This window comes from Anolis sagrei, chromosome 6 (assembly GCF_037176765.1).
Source record: "Anolis sagrei isolate rAnoSag1 chromosome 6, rAnoSag1.mat, whole genome shotgun sequence".
Lineage (NCBI taxonomy): Eukaryota > Metazoa > Chordata > Lepidosauria > Squamata > Dactyloidae > Anolis > Anolis sagrei.
In genome coordinates, this window is record NC_090026.1 from 71,605,100 (window position 1) to 71,624,106 (window position 19,007).

The window sequence follows — 19,007 nt, forward strand, 5'->3', positions numbered from 1 at the left end:
TTAAACCAAGTAATATCCCAGAAAAGCACAGTAAAAAAGATGAAAATATATTTTAGAAAAAAACAATCAGAAATACGAACACACCTTTTATGCCATTTCAAGGAGACCAATGCTCAACTAGTTTAAATGAATGTAGGACTCTAACTACCAAACATTCAGTGGAAGTAGCATGCTTGTTTTACCCCTCTGTCTTTGTTCTAAAAACTAAAATTCAAAGGCAGCTTTTTGGAAGGTTATTCTTAGATCCCAGCTGCCATCTGGTATGTTTTTATGTTGACAATGACACATGCAATGAAATTATATGGTTCTTCCCACTACCACCCAGGCTGCAGCCCTCATAATCATATCCTAACACTTAAAAAACCATTTTTTTTACTTCAGACTAGGCTGATTTTGCGGAAAGTTCTCAAATGTTTTTAATGTTGTAAGTATGTAAAGTATCTTATTACACCTTTTTCTTCCACATCATGACAATTTTATGCCTTTTTAAAAATAATATTAAAGCATGGCATACTTTGCATGAAATACAACAGTATATAACAGAACTATTTTCAGTCTTACAGGAACCCAACTAACCATGGTAGTTTATTGTGCTTATTCCAAAGTTTATATTAATATATACCCTCTGCTATATCCCTTTCCTGTTATCACAGAACTTCCATACAAATCATGCTCCTACTAAGTTTCCCTTCATATTCAATGATACTGTACCATGAAACCTTTTCCAAGCATTTCAAGCATTCCAAACATTTCTTAAAAACAAGTATGAGGACTGATTTATATATATTTACATTATATGCACATTTGTATGTGTATGTATGTATGTATGTATTAATGTGTGTGCATGTGTATACACTTGATGATTAATAGTTGAATAGCTGAATGTGGGAATTGATTCTGCAAGAGGGAAAACTCCAGTAAAATGAACCTGTTTGTAATGTTGTCTTTGTGTAACATTGTTACTTAATGTTACAGTCAAAATGTAAGGTATCCAAATGAATGAATCAGCAATAGTCTACATTCAAATGTCCTAATGGATGGTCTATCTAAGCCTACATTGCTATGAAGCTTTTTATTCAAACTAACACAAAGTCTCTCCAAATTTCACCACCTGAAATATATGTCTGGAATAGTTTTGCTTGGCCCCCACTAGAGTAGGCTCATTAAATAAAAAATTGAATGGTGAATCAACACAGGAGCTTCAATGGCTCTATTCTTGTTGTGAGTAACAATTATATTTAGGACACAAAGTCTAAAGACACAGTTCTCGGACTTTTCATTTGCTTAAGTTGTGTTCTTTTAAAGAGATCTGACTTAACTAGTTCTCAATTTTCTAAGACTGGCTTTAGATATGATGAATTTCAGCAGCAGTATCACTGCAGTATAGTTGGCTCTCCACATTTGTGGATTTAACTTTTGTGGATTTGATTATTCACAGATGTTATCAATATGTTATCTATAGGAATCTCTATGAGGTTGCTTACACTGACCCAAAATCTCAATCTGGATCAAAGATCACGCCTGGATGCCCGTCCAAATATTAATTTTATCCTGGGTTTTGCGAAGTTGGAGGATGCTGTAGAGCAGGCCTGCACAACCTGTCGCCCTCCAGCTATTTTGGCCTCCAACTCCCAGAAGCCCTAGCCAGCTTGTCCAATGGCCAGGAATTTTGAGAGTTGGCCAAAACAGCTGGAGGGCCACAGATTGTGCAGACCTGCTCTAGAGTTTGAATGCTCAGAGTAACCCTGCACTTCAGGGTTAATGTGGACAGCCTGTTGATCTCTAATTCGAATGGGGCAACTATCCACACAACTTTCACTTCCTTCCTCTTTTCCCTGCACTAAGCGGCACAGGGAAAGGAGGGACAGATCAGGCCTGTGCTACTCTCCCATCACCCTTCTCCCTGATAGGATGGAAAGCTGTGTTGAGCATAGGTGTTTGCCAATGGTCAGGGACTCTTCCAGAGCCCTGTAGCCACCCAGCAATGGTGACAGGGACAGTCAATAAGGTGGCTGTGCAGCAGCGCCAAACCAGCCAAGGCCTGGCTAAACAGTTGGAACTGTGAGACAAAGATGAAATGTGTGCCTGAAGTATTGCTACTCCAGACCAGCATTTTATTTAGGGGCACATGTGGAGGCACTCTAGGTCCTCCAGGGTGATCCTATGGTCAATTTCCAGAGGAATTTGAACACAGAGTTGCCCTGGAAGACCTAGAGATTTCCAGAGAGGTGATCTCTCAGGAGAAAACATCAGGGAACAATAGGGGGTTACTTGTGGTATTTCAACTTATGAAAGGGTTTTATGTTCCTAACCCCCATGAAAATGGAAGGCTTGCTGTACATTACTGTGAAGTATATTTGCACTGCAACTTAAAATGCAAAAAAGACTACAGTGGAATAGAGTACTTCCTCAAAAGTTTCAGGTCCTTTTCACATCCATGCTTTCCTTTCTTGAAAAAAATCTTCACTTTTAAAAGAGTAAAAACAGTATTTACCTGCCAACAGAGGGACAGCAAGAAGGGAGTCATTCTAGTTTCTTTAAGCAGGGAGTTCCAAAGTCCAGGAGCAACGACTGAGGATGCCCTCTCTCATGCTTCCACCACCCATACCTATAAAGGTGGGGGAATGAGACCTAGCCCTCTCCTGTGGATCTGAGTGTTTGTGTAGGTTCATTTGTGAAGAGTGGTCTGTCTGGTAGCCTGGACCCAAAGCGCATCAGATTTCATAAGGCAGAACTGGAACTCTGAATTCTACTCAGAAACCCTCTGGGTAGCCAGGGAAGTGCTATGACCCCTATAACCAGCCCATTGGCACTCTAGTTGTATACCAAATAAAGTTGATGAACAGTCTTTAAAGGCAGCCACATGTAAAGCACATTACAGTGATCTAAACATAATTTAACCAGAGTATATGTCGTTATGGCCAAATCAGGCATCTCCAGGAACAGGCACAGTTGGAGCACAAGCATAAACTGTGCAACAGTACTCCTGACCACTGCAGGAGCTTTTTCTTTTATATATTCTGAACAAGATGCCAAAAAAATCTTGGTTTTTGTATGTGGACCGTTCATAAAGACTTCATTTAATTTTTGAATGTGGACAATGTGTTAATTTTACAGAGAAACATGGCTAAATTAAACTTAGACCACACACCTGTTAATAGTTGCTTTCCGATTGTCAACCCTACGTGTCTGCAATTTCAACAGTCACTTATTGGTATGTTCAAATTCTGGCCACATTAATATTGAATCACACCAATGGATAAAGCCAATAACTCACACAGTGCCAGAACTACATGTGAAGCGAAGCTAAAAATTGTTGAGAAGCCACTGAACAGTAGGCTCTATGTCCAAAGTCAGATACCATCAGTTAAGCCTTATAACTAATATATAGAAAAATATTATGCTGCTTGGTCAAGTGTAATCAAGTAGGTATTGGAAATAGAGCCAAGTCAATTTGAACTCAGTTAAGTAGGTTTCATCAGGAATAGAGTTGAAGTCTGTATAAGCATTCAAGAAGTGTCCTATTTTAACAGAAGGCAACCTATCATGAACACACCAAATCCAATCTGATCTTGGAAGCTAAGCAGGGTCTTCCCTGGTTAGTACTTGGATTGGAACTCACGAAGGAATACCAGGTGTTGTAGAAACTATATTTCAGAGGAACTGGCAAAAACCTCTCTGAGCATCCCTTGCCTAAGAAACCCAATGAAATTCATGGATTTCTTGGTGTTCTAACTGGACAGGTGACTTAAAGACAAATATGTACAATCAACAGAGACCAGAGAAACAACTAATGGGGCAGCTGGATTTCAAAAGTTTCTACAATACCTTTTTGTCTTTAAAGATTGAACTATGGGACCTAAACAATGGGTTGAATTACATGACTGTCAGAATTTTAGCAATTCAACATTGGTTCTGTTGCACGCCAGAACAGGAAAAGCCCTCTGACTTTAAACACATACTGTTGAGTAGGAAAAAACAATCCTTTTATTGAAGATAATTAAAAAGCAGTAAAGTAAAAAGCACTTTAAAGAAATAGGTAAATCCAATTAGGGAAGAAGATAAACAGGAACAAAGTAGTCCAGGGAAAATAGTCCAGCAAAGTCCATAAAACAAAGCCAAAAGTTCTCTAATAAAACCCAAGAAACCAGGAAACATGAATCCAAGGCATGAATACAAAATCCAAGAATCAAAATCATGAAACAAAAGGCACTTAAACATGAATCTTCCAAGCTAGGCTTCCATGAAACAAGGACGAGATCTTGACTTGATTCCAAATGATGCTTCATCTGACTACATATCCTGTACTTCATCTGACTACATATCTCCTCGTTAGCTATGTTCCAAGCACTCAGAAATTGGTTTCGCTTTAGTTTGGAATCTCTTATCTTTTTATCTTGGAGCCCGGCAGAACGCTGAAGCCACTGTTCAGCTTCTCTGTTTTGACTAATCTCCTTCCGTCTATCTATTTGCTCATTGATTTCTGCACCTGGTGCCGAGCTGTTTTCAAGATCCAAATCATGGAAACTCTCTGGTAGCAATTCAGGGAGCACACCATCATCCCCACCCCTTCAGGGACATTCTCATGGGAAACTACACTTTGAACAGGGATCTCCTTGTCATTCTCTGCATCAATATCATTGCCCAAACCATTGCCATCTTGAAACTCATTGACATCATTCCCCACATCCAAAGCACCCTGATCCTGAAACACAATCACAGGCTGAGCTCCAACAGGTTCATTGTTTTTCAGCAGCAAGACATTTAGGCTCTGCATTCCCATTTTGTTGCAACACAAAACTTTGTTAATTAAAACATCTTTTAAAGGGGTAATAACGACAGTTTACATAGCATAAACCAGAGGCAAAGTAGTTTTGGTGTTATACATTTATATGAAGGAAAGAAGGCCTCACTAGAGAAATCTGGTTTCACAAACCCCCAGATTTAAACCTGCATACTGCACTCAGTTCTCCTATGATCTAGCAGACGAAGAGGAGAATAATGTGTGTATTCACAAGTATCCAGACATGCAATAAGTACTCTATTTTCCATCTTGTATGAGATCAGATAAATAACATCCATCTTTACCTTTAGTTCCTTGTTCAACACAGAGTTCACATGAGACTAAATTCACTAATGTTTGTAGAGTAGCCTGAAGTGCATGGATGGAAAGTACTATTAAAGTACAAATCACTGCCCTTACAAAAGTTCATATGGAAAGGATTGTACAAATATACACTTCCTGCCCTTCAGCAGGAGAGACATACAATACAATTCACACAATCATTTTCTACAGAGAAAAGTCAACACCAGCCAAGTTGTTTTAAGCAATTCCTGGCTTTTAAAAAAAGTAAAACAAAGTTTTGCCAGCATAAATTTATTTTTCATTAAAAGCACATTCACAGCCAAAACATTTGACATTTTGGAATGATGGACTACCTGCAGCTTAACAAAGAATTTCAGCCAATGACCTTTCCTAGTAAATGTTTCCCACACTTTTAGCTATGTTAAGTTGCCATGCGCAGGTATATTCTAGTCTCAACCAGAGGCGGGCAAACTGGGATGCCCAGGGTCTAAGGGCCATTTTTGTTACCTCAGAATTCCCGAGGTTCAAAAAAAAATCAGTTTTCTAAAGAACACTTTATGACTCCCAAAAAATCTTTGGGGAGACAAAAATTTGGTAAGAATGTATCCATTCCTCCTAGAGGGCGTTTTGAGGCGTTTTCTTTTTTTTAAAAATGGCTTAGCAGAGGTGTGTTGCAAGGAGTACAGCTTTTCTAGGACTCCTGGTTGTAGCAGTCCAATGCCTTCGACAGATACTCACACTTGATCTAGAGCAGTGGTTTTCAACCTGTGGGTCCCCAGATGTTTTGGATTCAACTCTCAGAAATCCTAACAGCTGGTAAACTGGCTGGGATTTCTGGGAATTGTAGGCCAAAATTCCTGGGGACCCACAGGTTGAAAACCACTGATCTAGAGGATGTGGTGAGTAGTTTTAAATCTAGTAGGTCTACCATGGAAGCTGTTACCACACATTTTGCTTTAAAAGATTCCTGCTTCAGTCTCTATGGGTAATACTAATATAAAACCTTGGATCCGCAGGAAGACTCATACGCACATCGTAACAAGCTTTTATTTTATTTTTTGGTTTGCATTAACATGGGTCAAATGTTAACATAAATAAACAGTTCAAGTAAGCTCAAAGGTGATTTAAATTTAATAATGTGAAAATGCCTTTAATATCTAGTATGGGTAGGGTTAATTCATTACAATCTAATTTTTGCCCATATTGGGGACTATTATCCCATTCTGTGCATATAAAATGTTATAATGAAATACCAAGTTCTTGTTCTAAAAATAGGGTTTAAATTTTTATTAACTTTGTATGATTTTTAAAAGATAAATAACTAAAGTACAGTCCTATATGCAATTACTGAGAAATGAGGCATACCAAGTTCATGATAAAATACTGCCAGATAAGATTCAATAGGACTGTAGCCTGAATGTACATACGGTCACAATTAAGCCACTTTGAGTCACCTTTGTGGAAAGACAAAGTAGGGTATAAATAAACATTATTATCATCATCAAAATTTATAGAGTTGAACCAAATATTGCAGGACAAGGACAGAAACTGTTCAGAGGGGAACTGAAATTTATATGGAGCTTTGGTACATATCTTTGAAAGTAATGCTTTCCAAAAGGCATTTGTGAGCATCCAATCTCAGGAAGCTTATGGCACCTCAGAGACTAACAAATGTGTTATGGTGGATTAAGAAATGACAAAAATGTTGCACCATTTCTGAGAGCACAAAACACTTTTTGTTATTTTTTATTATATTGTACAGTCCTGTGGTTGTAGATGACCAACTGTTTTTATCTGCCTGCTTTTCAATTGTTGATTCAAGTGTTTAAATGGGTAGATGTTTTCTACTGAGTAATAATGACTAATATGTGTACCATATCATATCCAGACTGGCAACAAAGATCCACCTAGTCAAAGCCATGGTATTCCCTGTGGTAACCTACGGATGTGAGAGCTGGACCTTAGGGAAGGCTGAGCGAAGGAAGATCGATGCTTTTGAGCTGTGGTGTTGGAGGAAAGTTCTGAGAGTGCCTTGGACTGCGAGAAGATCCAACCAGTCCATCCTCCAGGAAATAAAGCCCGACTGCTCATTGGAAGGAAGGATACTAGCGACAAAGTTGAAGTACTTTGGCCACATCATGAGGAGACAGGAAAGCCTAGAGAAGACAATTATGCTGGGGAAAGTGGAAGGCAAAAGGAAGAGGGGCCGACCAAGGGCAAGATGGATGGATGGCATCCTTGAAGTGTCTGGACTGACCTTGAAGGAGCTGGGGGTGGTGACGGCTGACAGGGAGCTCTGGCGTGGGCTGGTCCATGAGGTCACGAAGAGTCGGAGACGACTGAACGAATGAACAACAACATCATATCCAGTACTCCATGAAATCTACAAAATCAAATCTAGACAATTTTCCTTGGCTGGAGAAGAGGTGTGAAAGATGGAAGGGTAAAGATATAATCTTGAAAATCAGAGAGACTTGTAGAATACTAGAATTCTTCTCATAGTTTTCTAGCAAGGAAAACAATCACCCTTCATCTCCCCACCTGTAACAATCTATTGGGTATCTTTTGATTTATTTTTGAGTGCAAGAAACCTTACCTTTTGTACAGGAAGGCCATACAACAGGTCAAACACAGATTGATACTGGACAGGGACAGACCTTGAATAGGCTAGGACAAGGAAGGATAGACACCAAAGGTCTACTATCGACACTCAGACATAGGAAGGAGAGGGTTGAATGGGACTTAGGCAGGTAGAAAAGCAGCTGGAGCAGCCCAGAAGGAGAAATATACACACTTGCACACAGGCACATAATAAATAATATTGCACTGCCTAGTAGAGTTCTCCTGATGGGAACTTATTGCCCAGATTGATTTTTTTAATGAAAAAGGAAGGAAAGGTTTTTATAGCACAGAAAAACACTTACACAGGAAAAGAGTTATTATATGATGTTGTAACAAATATTATGGACAGCACACTAACACTACTTTAGCACCATTTTTTAAAAATATTATCAGATCACCAACTGAGATAGTTGTGCTATCTTCAGCTTTCTCTCACTTGCACATACATACACAGAGAGAGTGGAAGGAGAGGAAAGAAAGAGCTTATTGCAGATGTCTTTAGAATATGCAAAACCAATAACCATTTATTATGTTTCAATTCCTCATCTAACCCATTTTCCTTCACTTTCTCTTCCTCCCCTGCATTTGCTATCAATAACATTGATCAAGGATTTCGATTACTCTCCAAATAGTTATCATACACACCTGCCTTCACTTAGAGATGAAGTGCAAAGCTGAACAATTTAATAGCAAATATATATATATATATAATAGCAATTTAGATTTTTTTTGGACAGCAACAACCTAGAACCTGACAGATGGAAAATCATCGTGTTTCAGCCCAAAAAGCTTTTTGCAAAATCCAGTATATTGCATGACTTTCCAAAGCCTACAAATGCAGAGACTTTTTCTACCAGTTCCCATATGTATCTATAATACAAAACATACTGTTTTTCTAAAACCCTTTAAAATGATGTTCTGGCTATCAGTGATAATTTCTCTGGGACTCTCACAGTCTGGTGTGCAAAGTGTTTCTACTGTGAAATTGAGATCCACTGCAACAATAAGGGGGGCACTTCCTTTGCTGAGAAATACAAGCCAGAGTCATTGTTAACTAAAAGAGAATCTGAACTTCCCTAACAAACAGCCTCCAGTGTCATCCTCAGAGCAAGTTTCTGATAGAAGTATCATGTGTGCTGGCATTGTCTTTTTATTACAATATGTCTAGCCAAGAATGCAGAGCTTGAAAGAAGACTATACTACATTTTGAAAGCAGATTTGGGCTTCCAAACCACCTGGATCGTGTTGCCTTACTGACCTGTTGTAGCTTTCATGCCAATTTTTAGAACTTGGACGGGTAAATTATAAGCAAAGATTCTAACCAAGCAGTTCTTTTTTCCTACTTTGCCATGAGCACAAACTCTATGTGCAAGAAAAACATTTAGCAGATAATGGTTTAGCACCACAGGCAATGCAAGGGGAACACCTTTAATCACAAATGCATACCATGTAAATAAGAACATTAAGGTAGCCCTACAAAGTCATAGGCAAAGTCAGATGAAAGATTTATGTCTAAGCTAAGAAGTCAAGGATATAACTCCAAGATTATGGAGTTGAAAATGTGTGCAACCAGTACAGAAGTGAGATAACCTCTCACTATACAAAGGAAAAAGATAAGCGATATTTGATTACATGACACATTCTTGTTTGATCTTATCAGTGGAATTCACACTTACCAGGCAAATGCACATTATGCAAGGATTGTCTGTAATAAAGGGGATCTGCAGAATCTCTCCCTCGTTTTCACATTTTGCGACAGAGCCTGTGTGGGAATTTTCAACATTAATACTTTCCTCTTCATTTTGTGCATACAGTGTTCAGTTAACAACTTAAATCTGCTACATCACAGGCCTGCAATCCTCATCATACTTACACAAAAGTAAGATCCGGTAGGAAAAACAAAAACTAGACTTCTGTAACTCTGCTTTGTTTTTGTTTTGTGTGGAATTGATTTGGTTTGTTAAACATATTATGATTCCTGCTGCTGTTGTTATTTCTTACCCTCCTCTTCCCATGGACTGAAGTAGGGAACAGCAAGATATTAACATATCACAAATACCATCACTTAAAACATTGAACCCAATTAAAACATTAAACTGTTACTTTTTTGTTATTTGACTCTCCCACCAAATTAATAAAAACCTTAAGCTGCGTAAATAATAGCTTTTGTCAGTTAACAACCATCTTTAACATTTATTATACATGCCATACTTAGGTCACCGCACAGAGGGATGCCTCTGATTTTTCTCTAATGCCTTGTTAAATGAAATTTAAGCAATCTGGATAAGGACCAGAGCTCTTTGTTGTTGGTGTTGTTATTGTTCTGACTGATGGTGACCCTAAGGTAAACTTATCACAGGGCTTTCTTGGCAAGATTTCTTCAGAAAAGGTTTGCCCTTGCTTTCCTCTGGGGCTGAGACATTGTGACTTGCCCAAGGTCATCCAATAGATTCAAACCCTGGTCTTCAGAGTCCTAGTCCAACACGCAATGCATCACTCCACACCGTCTCCCTGACCTGATCTCTATCAAGACGCAAATGAGAAACCTGCTATTGTTAACGTATGTTAGATCCAATCAATGGAACCAAATACCAGCCTTTCATTTCACCGGCATGTTTGAAACAGAAAAATCAAGACTGTGAACAGCGTCAGAGTGCACAGAGAAATTCAGCTAGCAAAGCCTCCCCAGGGGTTTCCACATTCAAACACTTTATCTGATATTGGCCTTATTTCTTTTTCACAGTGCACATCTTTCTATCTAAGGGCCCTTCCACACTGCCCTATATCCCAGAATATCAAGGCAGAAAATTCCACAATATCAGCTTTGAACTGAATTATCTGAGTCCACACTCAGATATTGTGGGATGTTTTTGCCTTGACATTCTGGGATATAGGGCTGTGGGGGGGGGGGGGGGGGGGGGCTAAGGTGTGTCTGTCAGAAACATGACAGGTGGAAAGGGGCACCTTGGGTTCTCCATTGAGTCTGAATCGCCTGAAACTGACTATGATAGTCATTTTGGGTTTGTTATACAATTCTATGCCATTACTGAATTTAACCACAATCCCAGTGCTTTGAAAGATACTAGGAGAATCCCAAATTGTTTCGGATACAATTTTAGCACCAGATGGAGACCAAGGGCCCTTCCACACAGCCCCATATCCCAGAATATCAAGGCTGAAAATCCCACATTATCTGAGTGGTACTCAGATAACCCAATTCAAAGCAGACATTGTGGGATTTTCTGCCTTGATATTCTGGGATATAGGGCTGTGTGGAAGGGCCCTAAAGGGTTGCCAGTTTCTAGTCGCAATTCAAAGTGCTGGTTTTGACCTATAAAGCCCTCTATGACTTGAGTCCAGGTTATCAGTCTCCTTTGGAAGGAACAAGGGAGAGAAGGGTCTGTTCTGTGGCAGCTCCCAGACTCTGAGGCCCCTTCCAAACAGCTGAATAAAATCCCACATCATCTGCTTTGAACTGGGATATATGGCAGTGTGGTCTCAGATATTCCAGTTCAAAGCATATATTGTGGGTTTTTCTGCCTTGATATTCTGGGTTATATGACTGTGTGGAAGGGTCCTTGGAAGGTCTCAAGAGAGAGACTTCGGGCCCTTCCACACTGCCCTATTCTGGGATATTCTGTGTGCAAGGGTCTTAGCTTTCAACTATAATTTAAATTCTAATTTAATGTGTATTCTAATGTCACTTTAAAGTTTATATTACTTGTAGCATTACTAATAATATTACAATATATTAGTATAGTACAATATAGTAATATTTAATACTGATATTGTACTATGCTAATAATATAATATATTGTAATAAGTATATATATCTTGTAAGCCGCTCTGAGTCCCCTTCGGGGTAAGAAGGGCAGCATATAAATGTCATAAATAAATAAATAACTAAATGTGAGGGGGGGAAGAGAAATAATAAATCAATACAAGAAAACAGAGGGTGAAATCACAGCAGGGTAAACTGGGCTACTGCAATTATTATTATTATTATTATTATTATTTTATTTCTTACCCACCTCTCCTTATAGCTTGAGGTGGGTTAAAAACAATTAAAATACACACAGCGAAAACACTACAAATACATACATTAAAACATACCTTCATAAAAGATACACACCAAAATGTATCTCTACAAAATACATACTAGAACACACAAAACAGAGATCAAACAATGGACACTTAAAATTCCTGTTTAAAGACTGTCTCAATAGGCCTGCCAGAAAAGATGGGTCTTTTTACGTGGTTTTTAAATTCCGACAGCTCGTTTAGCTGTAGGAGTTCTTCTGGCAGGTTATTCCATAGTCTTGGGACGGCCAATGAAAAGGTCCTTTGGGTGAGGGTCATGAATTGGGTTTTGGCTGGTTGGAACAGACGCCTCCCAGAAAACTGAAGATTGGAGGGGGAAGAAGGTGATATTTTAGGTGACCAGGACCCAAACCATACAGGGTTTAAAGATCAAAACCAACACTTTGTACTTTGCCAGAAACTATTTGGCAGCCAGTGAAGTGACTTTAGGAGAGGTGTGATATGCTCATTCCAAGGTGTCCCCATAACCCAGCATTTCTCAACCTGGGGGCCGGGACCCCTGGGGGGTTCGTGAGGGGGTATCAGAGGGGTCGCCAAAGACCATCAGAAAACACATATTTCTGATGGTCTTTGAAACCCCATTGGCAGAGAAGGTTGAAGATCTCTCTGCTGTCATGTGGGTTCTGTGTGAGAAATTTGGCCCAATTCTATCGTTGGTGGGGTTCAGAATGTGTACTATAAATCCCAGAAATTACAGCTTCCAAATGACAAGGTCTATTTTTCCCAAACTCCACCAGTGTTCACATTTGGGCATATTGAGTATTCATGCCAAGTTTGGTCCAGATCCATTATTGTTTGAGTCCACAGTGCTCTACCTGGATGTAGGTGAACTACAACTCCAAAGCTCAAGGTCAATTCCCACCAAAACCTTCTAGTCATGGGAATCCTGTGTGCCAAGTTTGGTTCAAATCCATCCTTGGTGAAGTTCAGAATGCTCTTTGATTGTAAGTAAAGATAAAGGTTGTCCCCTGACATTGAGTCCAGTCATATTCGACTCTGGAATGTGGTGCTCATCTCCATTTCTAAGCCGAAGAGCAGGCATTGTCCATAGACACCTCCAAGGTCATGTGGCCGGCATGACTGCATGGAGCGTTGTTACCTTTCTGCCAGAGCGATACCTATTGATCTACTCACATTTGAATGTTTTCTAACTGCTAGGTTGGCAGAAGTTAGGGCTGACAGCGGAAGCTCACGCCGCTCCCCGGAATCGAACCTGCGACCTTTTGGTCAACAAGCTCAGCAGCTCAGTGCTTTAACCCACTGTGCCACCAGATAAATCCTAGCAACTACAATTCCCAAGTGACAAAATCAACACACACACACACACCCCACCTCACCAGTGTTCAAATTTGGACATATAGGCAGAGGCGGCCCTAAGTAATTTTCAATGGTAAGCAAACAGTATTTTGGCTCCCCCCTCCCCCAACCAATCACTGATATATATTTTCTGTTTGTCATGGAAGTTCTGTGTGCCATATTTGGTTCAATTCCATCATTGGTGGAGTTCAGAATGATCTTTGATTGTAGGTGAACTATACATCCCATTAACTACAACTTGCATATATCAAGGTCTATTTTTCCCCAAGAGTGGCTCAAGAGTGCCCCTGGGCAAAATCAACTATACTGCAAATGCTTACTTTGCGTAATGGTTGAGCCGTCCCTGCATATAGGGTATTTGTGGCAAATTTGGTCCAGTGAATGAAAATATACCCTGCATATCAGATATTTACATTACAATTCATCACAGTACCAAATTACAGTTATGAAGTAGCAATGAAAATAATGTTATGGTTGAGGGTCACCACAACATGGGGAACTGTATTAAGGGTTCGCGGCATTAGGAAGGTTAAGAAATACTGCTGTAACCAATCTGGCTGCCGTATTTTGAACCAGTTGGTTTCTGAACTTGATACAAGGGTAGCCCAATGTAAAGCACATTGCAGAAGCCTACGCTTGAGGTTACCGGTGCACTGCTATCTTCAGGTCCTCCAAATCTAGGAAAGGGCGGAGTGGACACTGATAGTAAGCACTCCTGACTGTCACATCTACCTGGGTTGTCTTCACGAATTTGCGTGTCATCCTTGTGCAGGGGCCATGCTAATCTTCTCTGTATCGTTCCAATTTTAGTATATGTGCTGCCACAGTCAAAAGTAAACTCTATGGATCCCAGTAGACTTCCTCGCCTATGTCTACTGGATCAAGTCCAGCATGACCAGAAGTCATCGTGGATGGTGGCTCTTAATAATGAGCTGGCTGGATTCGGTCTGCCTTTGCAATTTCTGGGTGTTCTGGGTCTGGTGGCAGGGCAAGTGCTCAAGCGGCGCATTAGGGATGTCTATGCACAGCTAGACCTAGAGAGCATAGGTAGGTCTTCAGCCACAAGGTTTCTAGCTTCCCACAAAAGGAATATTCATTTAGAGCACTACCTAACTATTCCACTTCCACTACCCTTAAGAAGAATATATACTAGGGCTAGGTTTGAACAACTCGGTACTATGGTGCAAACCGGGCGCTACTGTAACATCCCAAGAAGTGAGAGATTCTGTGTCTGGGGAGAACAAACAGTGGAAGACATTGAACATTTCTTAATTGACTGTCCAGCATATATTGAACTGCGAGACAGATATTTACATCCAATATTATCCAACTGCAGGTCCCCCAACAGAAATGATATTCTGACATCCCTCTTGCAAGGGCAGGAAAGATCCAGCATAATCAGAGTAAGCCTTTTTATTCTGAAAGCTATTAAGCAAAGAGCAGATTTCCTGAAAGAAGAACCACGAAAATAAGACTATAAATAGAAGGTCGGCTGCTGTCTTCACCTTGTTGCCTTGTTTTTTACTCGTGTTCTATTTTGAAATGGTCATATGACCGATCAAATAAATAATAATAATTATTATTATTATTATTACCTGGGTTGTCATTTGGAGAGACAGGTCCAGGCGCATAGACAGCTAGCTAGCTAGGGCAAGTGAGTGCGGCTTGTTGGCGCATCAAGAAGTGCATTACAGGCATGGGCAAACTTTGGCCCTCCAGGTGTTTTGGACTTCAACTCCCACAATTCCTAACAGCCTCAAGGCCTTTCCTTTTCCCCCCTCAGCCGCTTAAGTTGAGGGGGGAAAAGGAAAGGCCTTGAGGCTGTTAGGAATTGTGGGAGCTGAAGTCCAAAACACCTGGAGGGCCAAAGTTTGCCCATGCCTGTAATACATGCCTGTATTGCCCATGCCTGTAATACATGCCTGTTTGCCAAAGTCTGGTGTATTAGGTCCATCTCAGGCTTCAGGGCCAGTCCTCACAACACTAGCCTGTGCTGCTGTCCCCTTTGGGGTATGACAGACACTTCACAGAGCGTCTGAGGTAAGAGGACACTCTACCTGCCTCCTACTCTGGCGCCTTAAGGTAGGGTGTCCTCCCCCTCCCTCCCCTTTCTGACGCTCTCTTCGCTTGGAAGTGGCTCGCGCGCCTATCTGCCCCTGACAACCTCCTCCTCCTCTTTCCCCCCGCCCTTCCAGCTGAGCGCGAGCCCCTCTCTCAAACATTCCCCCCCCCTCGCGCGCGCGAGCCCTGCCACAATTCCTATCGCTCACTCACTCGCGCGCGCGCGCGCGCGCACACACACCCTCCTTCCCTTTTTACCTGTCAGGATGGAGGACGCCAACGGCATGGGCAGCAGCACGAGCCAGGCGGCGAGAGTCAGTCCCGAGGAGGAGGAGGAGGAGGAAGGCAGCAGCGCTCGGAAGCTGCGGAGGAAGAGCCAGAGCATCGTCCCTTAGAAGCAGGGAGCTTAGGAGACGGAGGAGGAGGTCGAGGAGATGCAAGAGGGAAAAGGAAGCGAGGCAAGGCTGCTGTTCCTCCCAGCCCTCCCGGCCGAGCTTTGAGGCGCTCTCCTGCCCACCGGCCCCTCCTGGGCGCGAGGAGGGAGGGAGAGAAGGAGGGAGGGAGACGCCAGGAGGGGCGGGGCCACCACAGCGGGAGGGACTCGGCCTCGTGCGCGGAGAGCAGCGCGAGCCTCGACGGCAGCCCCTCAGAGGGCGCGTGCCTTGCCCCGCGCTGAGGCGTCACTGCAGATGGCGACCCTCAGAGCGGCTGAGGGGAGGAAAGGCCTCCCGTTTCGCCTCTCTCTCAGGCATGGGCAAACTTCCTCCCTCCAGGTGTTTTGGACTTCAACTCCCATCATTCCTAACAGCCTCAGGCCCCTTCCTTTTCGGTTAAGCAGCTGAGGGGGGAAAGAGCCTGGTCTCTTCGCTTGGAAGTGACTGGCGCGCGTTTCTACCCCTGACAACCTCCTCCTCCTCTTCCCCCCCCCCCCCCGCCCTTCAAGAAAATAGGCCCCTTGTGATCAGAGGCGGCCCTAGGTAATTTTCAACGGTAAGCAAACAGTATTTTGCCCCCCCCCCCAAAAAAAAACAAAACACCAAATATATATTTTCTGTTGGTCGTGGGAGTTCTGTGTGCCATATTTGGTTAAATTCCATCATTGGTGGAGTTCAGAATGCTCTTTGATTGTAGGTGAACTATACATCCCTGGGCAAAATCAACTCTACTGCAAAGGCTTACTTTGCATAATGGGTTGAGCCACCCCTTCTTGTGATTGAATGACATTATTATTATTCAGGTGTTGCTGCCCGTCTTCATAACAGTGGAGGGAGTCTTCACTTGAGAGGTAGCTTGAAAGCCCCTTGTGACAGCTGCCATGATGTTTTCATCTGCCTCCAAAAATGGAGTCCTTTAAGGTGGATTTTGCACACAACCAATAATAATAATAGTAATAATAATAATTCATATCCTCAGCTGTTGCAAGAAAATCACACAGATAGACTACAAACAAAGACACAACTCTGTTTCCCAGATGATTCACTGGAACTTATGTCACAAATAAAGAATTGGTGGGATCATAAACCCGCAAAGGTCGTGGAAAATGAACATGCAAAAATATTGTGGGACTTTCGAATCCAGACCGACAAAGTTTTGGAACACAATGCGCCAGACATCACAATTGTGGAAAAGAAAAAAGTCTAGATTATTGATGTCGCCATACTAGGTGACAGTCGCATTGAGGAAAAAACAGGAAAAACTCAGCCACTATCAAGACCTCAAAATCAAACTGCAAAGGCTCTGGCATGAACCCGTGCAGGCAGGCCCGTAGCCAGAATTTTGATTCGGGGGGGGGGGGGGCTGAGTCTGAGTGAAAGAGGGTCTACCCTAGCAAACCTTTTGTATCGTTACCCCAATACCCCCATGCATATGGGATATATTGAGTATGGTGATCAGATCATGATATGAATAAACATAACAGTTTAAATAATGCACCAGTAAGGCCTTTTCGCGAACCACCATGAGAATTTCGGGGGGGGGGGGGGCTAAAGCCCCTCAAGCCTCCCCGGCTACATGCCTGCGTACAGGTGATTCCAGTGGTCATTGGCACACTGGGTGCCATGCCAAAAGATCTAAGCCAGCATTTGGAAACAATAAACCTTGTCAAAATCACGATCTGTCAACTGCAAAAGGCCACCTTACTTCGATTTGTGCGCAACATTCGAAAATACATCACACAGCCCTAGACGCTTGGGAAGTGTTCGACTTGTGATTTTGGGATACAAAACACAGCATATATATCTCGTTTGCTGTGACATACTGTGCTTTTGTGTCAATAATAATAACAACAACAACAACTTGGGAAGTATCCGACGTGTGATCCAATACAACAGCCAGTAGAGTGTCTGCTGTGGACTCATCGTTGTGTTTCAAATAATAATAATCTGCACACTGGGTGCAGTGCCTAAAGACCTTGGCCTGCACTTAAACACAATTGGGGCTGATAAGATTACCATCTGCCAGCTGCAAAAGGCCACACGCATTATTTGCCGATACATCACACAGTCCTAGACACTTGGGAAGTGTCCAACGTACAATCCAATACAACAGCCAGTAGAGTATCTGCTGTGGAACCATCTTGTTGTGTTTCAAATAATAATAATAATAACTTTATTTTTATACCCTGCCTCCATCTCCCCGAAAGGACTCAGGGAGGCTTACAGAGAGACAAGCCCAAGAATTACAAATAAAACAGACACAATAAAAACAATAACAACAAATAATAAACATATTAAAATCAATTAACATCATAAAACAATACCCTGGCTGGCCAGTTTGAAACTGGGTGAGACAACAAGGATGAGACAACAGGAAGTGAGACAAACCTACCCCTAAGCAGGGGAAATCATTCCTTGAAGATTTATAATTGGAAAAAGTGTCTCCAGCTTTATCACCAATCCCTGTTTCCACAATAAGCAAAAATTTTCAAAATCCAATTGACACACTGACAGAAAATAAGGTGAAATCTTCTGAACAGAGGCACAGACAGCAAAATAAACAACACGGGGTTAACCCTTCCCTATGCTATCCAAAGCAAGCATGCATGCATATATACAATGTACCTGTTCTGACTTACAACTTAATAACAAACCTATAGAACCTAATTTTGTTCATAACTTCGGAACTGCCTGTATTCCCACACAGAAGGAAAAGCCTTTTCTAAAGTACATGCTATGATCCGGACACCATCTGAGAAAACATGAAAAGATGTTAAATATGACTCTTGCTTTAGGACTAATATTCTATTAAAATATTTAAAATATACACACATTTGTCATTAGCTAAAAGTAATTCATGTTTTTTAATCAAATGATTACATTAGCAAAATCAGGCTAGGGAGTAGAGGGGGCCCCATCTACCAAGAACTCTCAGAGGACTTCTAGGGCCTTTTATACACTGCCATATATTCAAAGCAGATAATCCACATCTACTTTGAACTGGATTGTATAAGTCTACACTGCCATATAATCTAGATCAAATCAAATCAGATAATCTGGACTTTATATGACAGTGTAGAAGGGGCCTAGATCAAAAGTCTTTCCAGAGCTGAGCTCCAGAGTCCATTACGGAAACTACATCATTAAAGATCAGGCAAAGAGACCACTTCGAAAGTTGCCAACCATATAATATTGTTTCTACCATATGTATTGAATTGTTTTTCCATTTTGATATGTGAGAATTTATGGAAACATGGATCAAAGAAATAGGAAATGATACTTCCTCCTTCCTCCCATTATTTTCTATGGAGAGCTTACACTTCAAATGAGGTGAGATGCCATAGTTTATAGCACCTCAGAAGCTTAACACAGAATTGCACTTTCAT

The 19,007-nt window shown here is 41.4% G+C and overlaps 1 protein-coding gene and 1 pseudogene across 1 annotated transcript in view; both read right to left on the reverse strand.

Moving 5' to 3' along the window:
* The window catches only part of BMPER (BMP binding endothelial regulator), a 207,029-nt gene extending 191,291 nt beyond the window's left edge, over nucleotides 1–15,738 (reverse strand). The window contains exons 1-2 of the mRNA XM_060781627.2: nucleotides 15,446–15,738; nucleotides 9,385–9,470 (exon numbers count right to left, since the gene is read on the reverse strand). Of these exons, the coding sequence (XP_060637610.2) occupies nucleotides 9,385–9,470; nucleotides 15,446–15,572 (213 nt within the window). The 5' untranslated portion in view covers nucleotides 15,573–15,738. The remainder of the gene's footprint in view (nucleotides 1–9,384; nucleotides 9,471–15,445) is intronic.
* Nucleotides 13,854–13,951, reverse strand: LOC137097464 (U6 spliceosomal RNA; annotated as a pseudogene).
* Nucleotides 15,739–19,007: the final 3,269 nt, after the last annotated feature.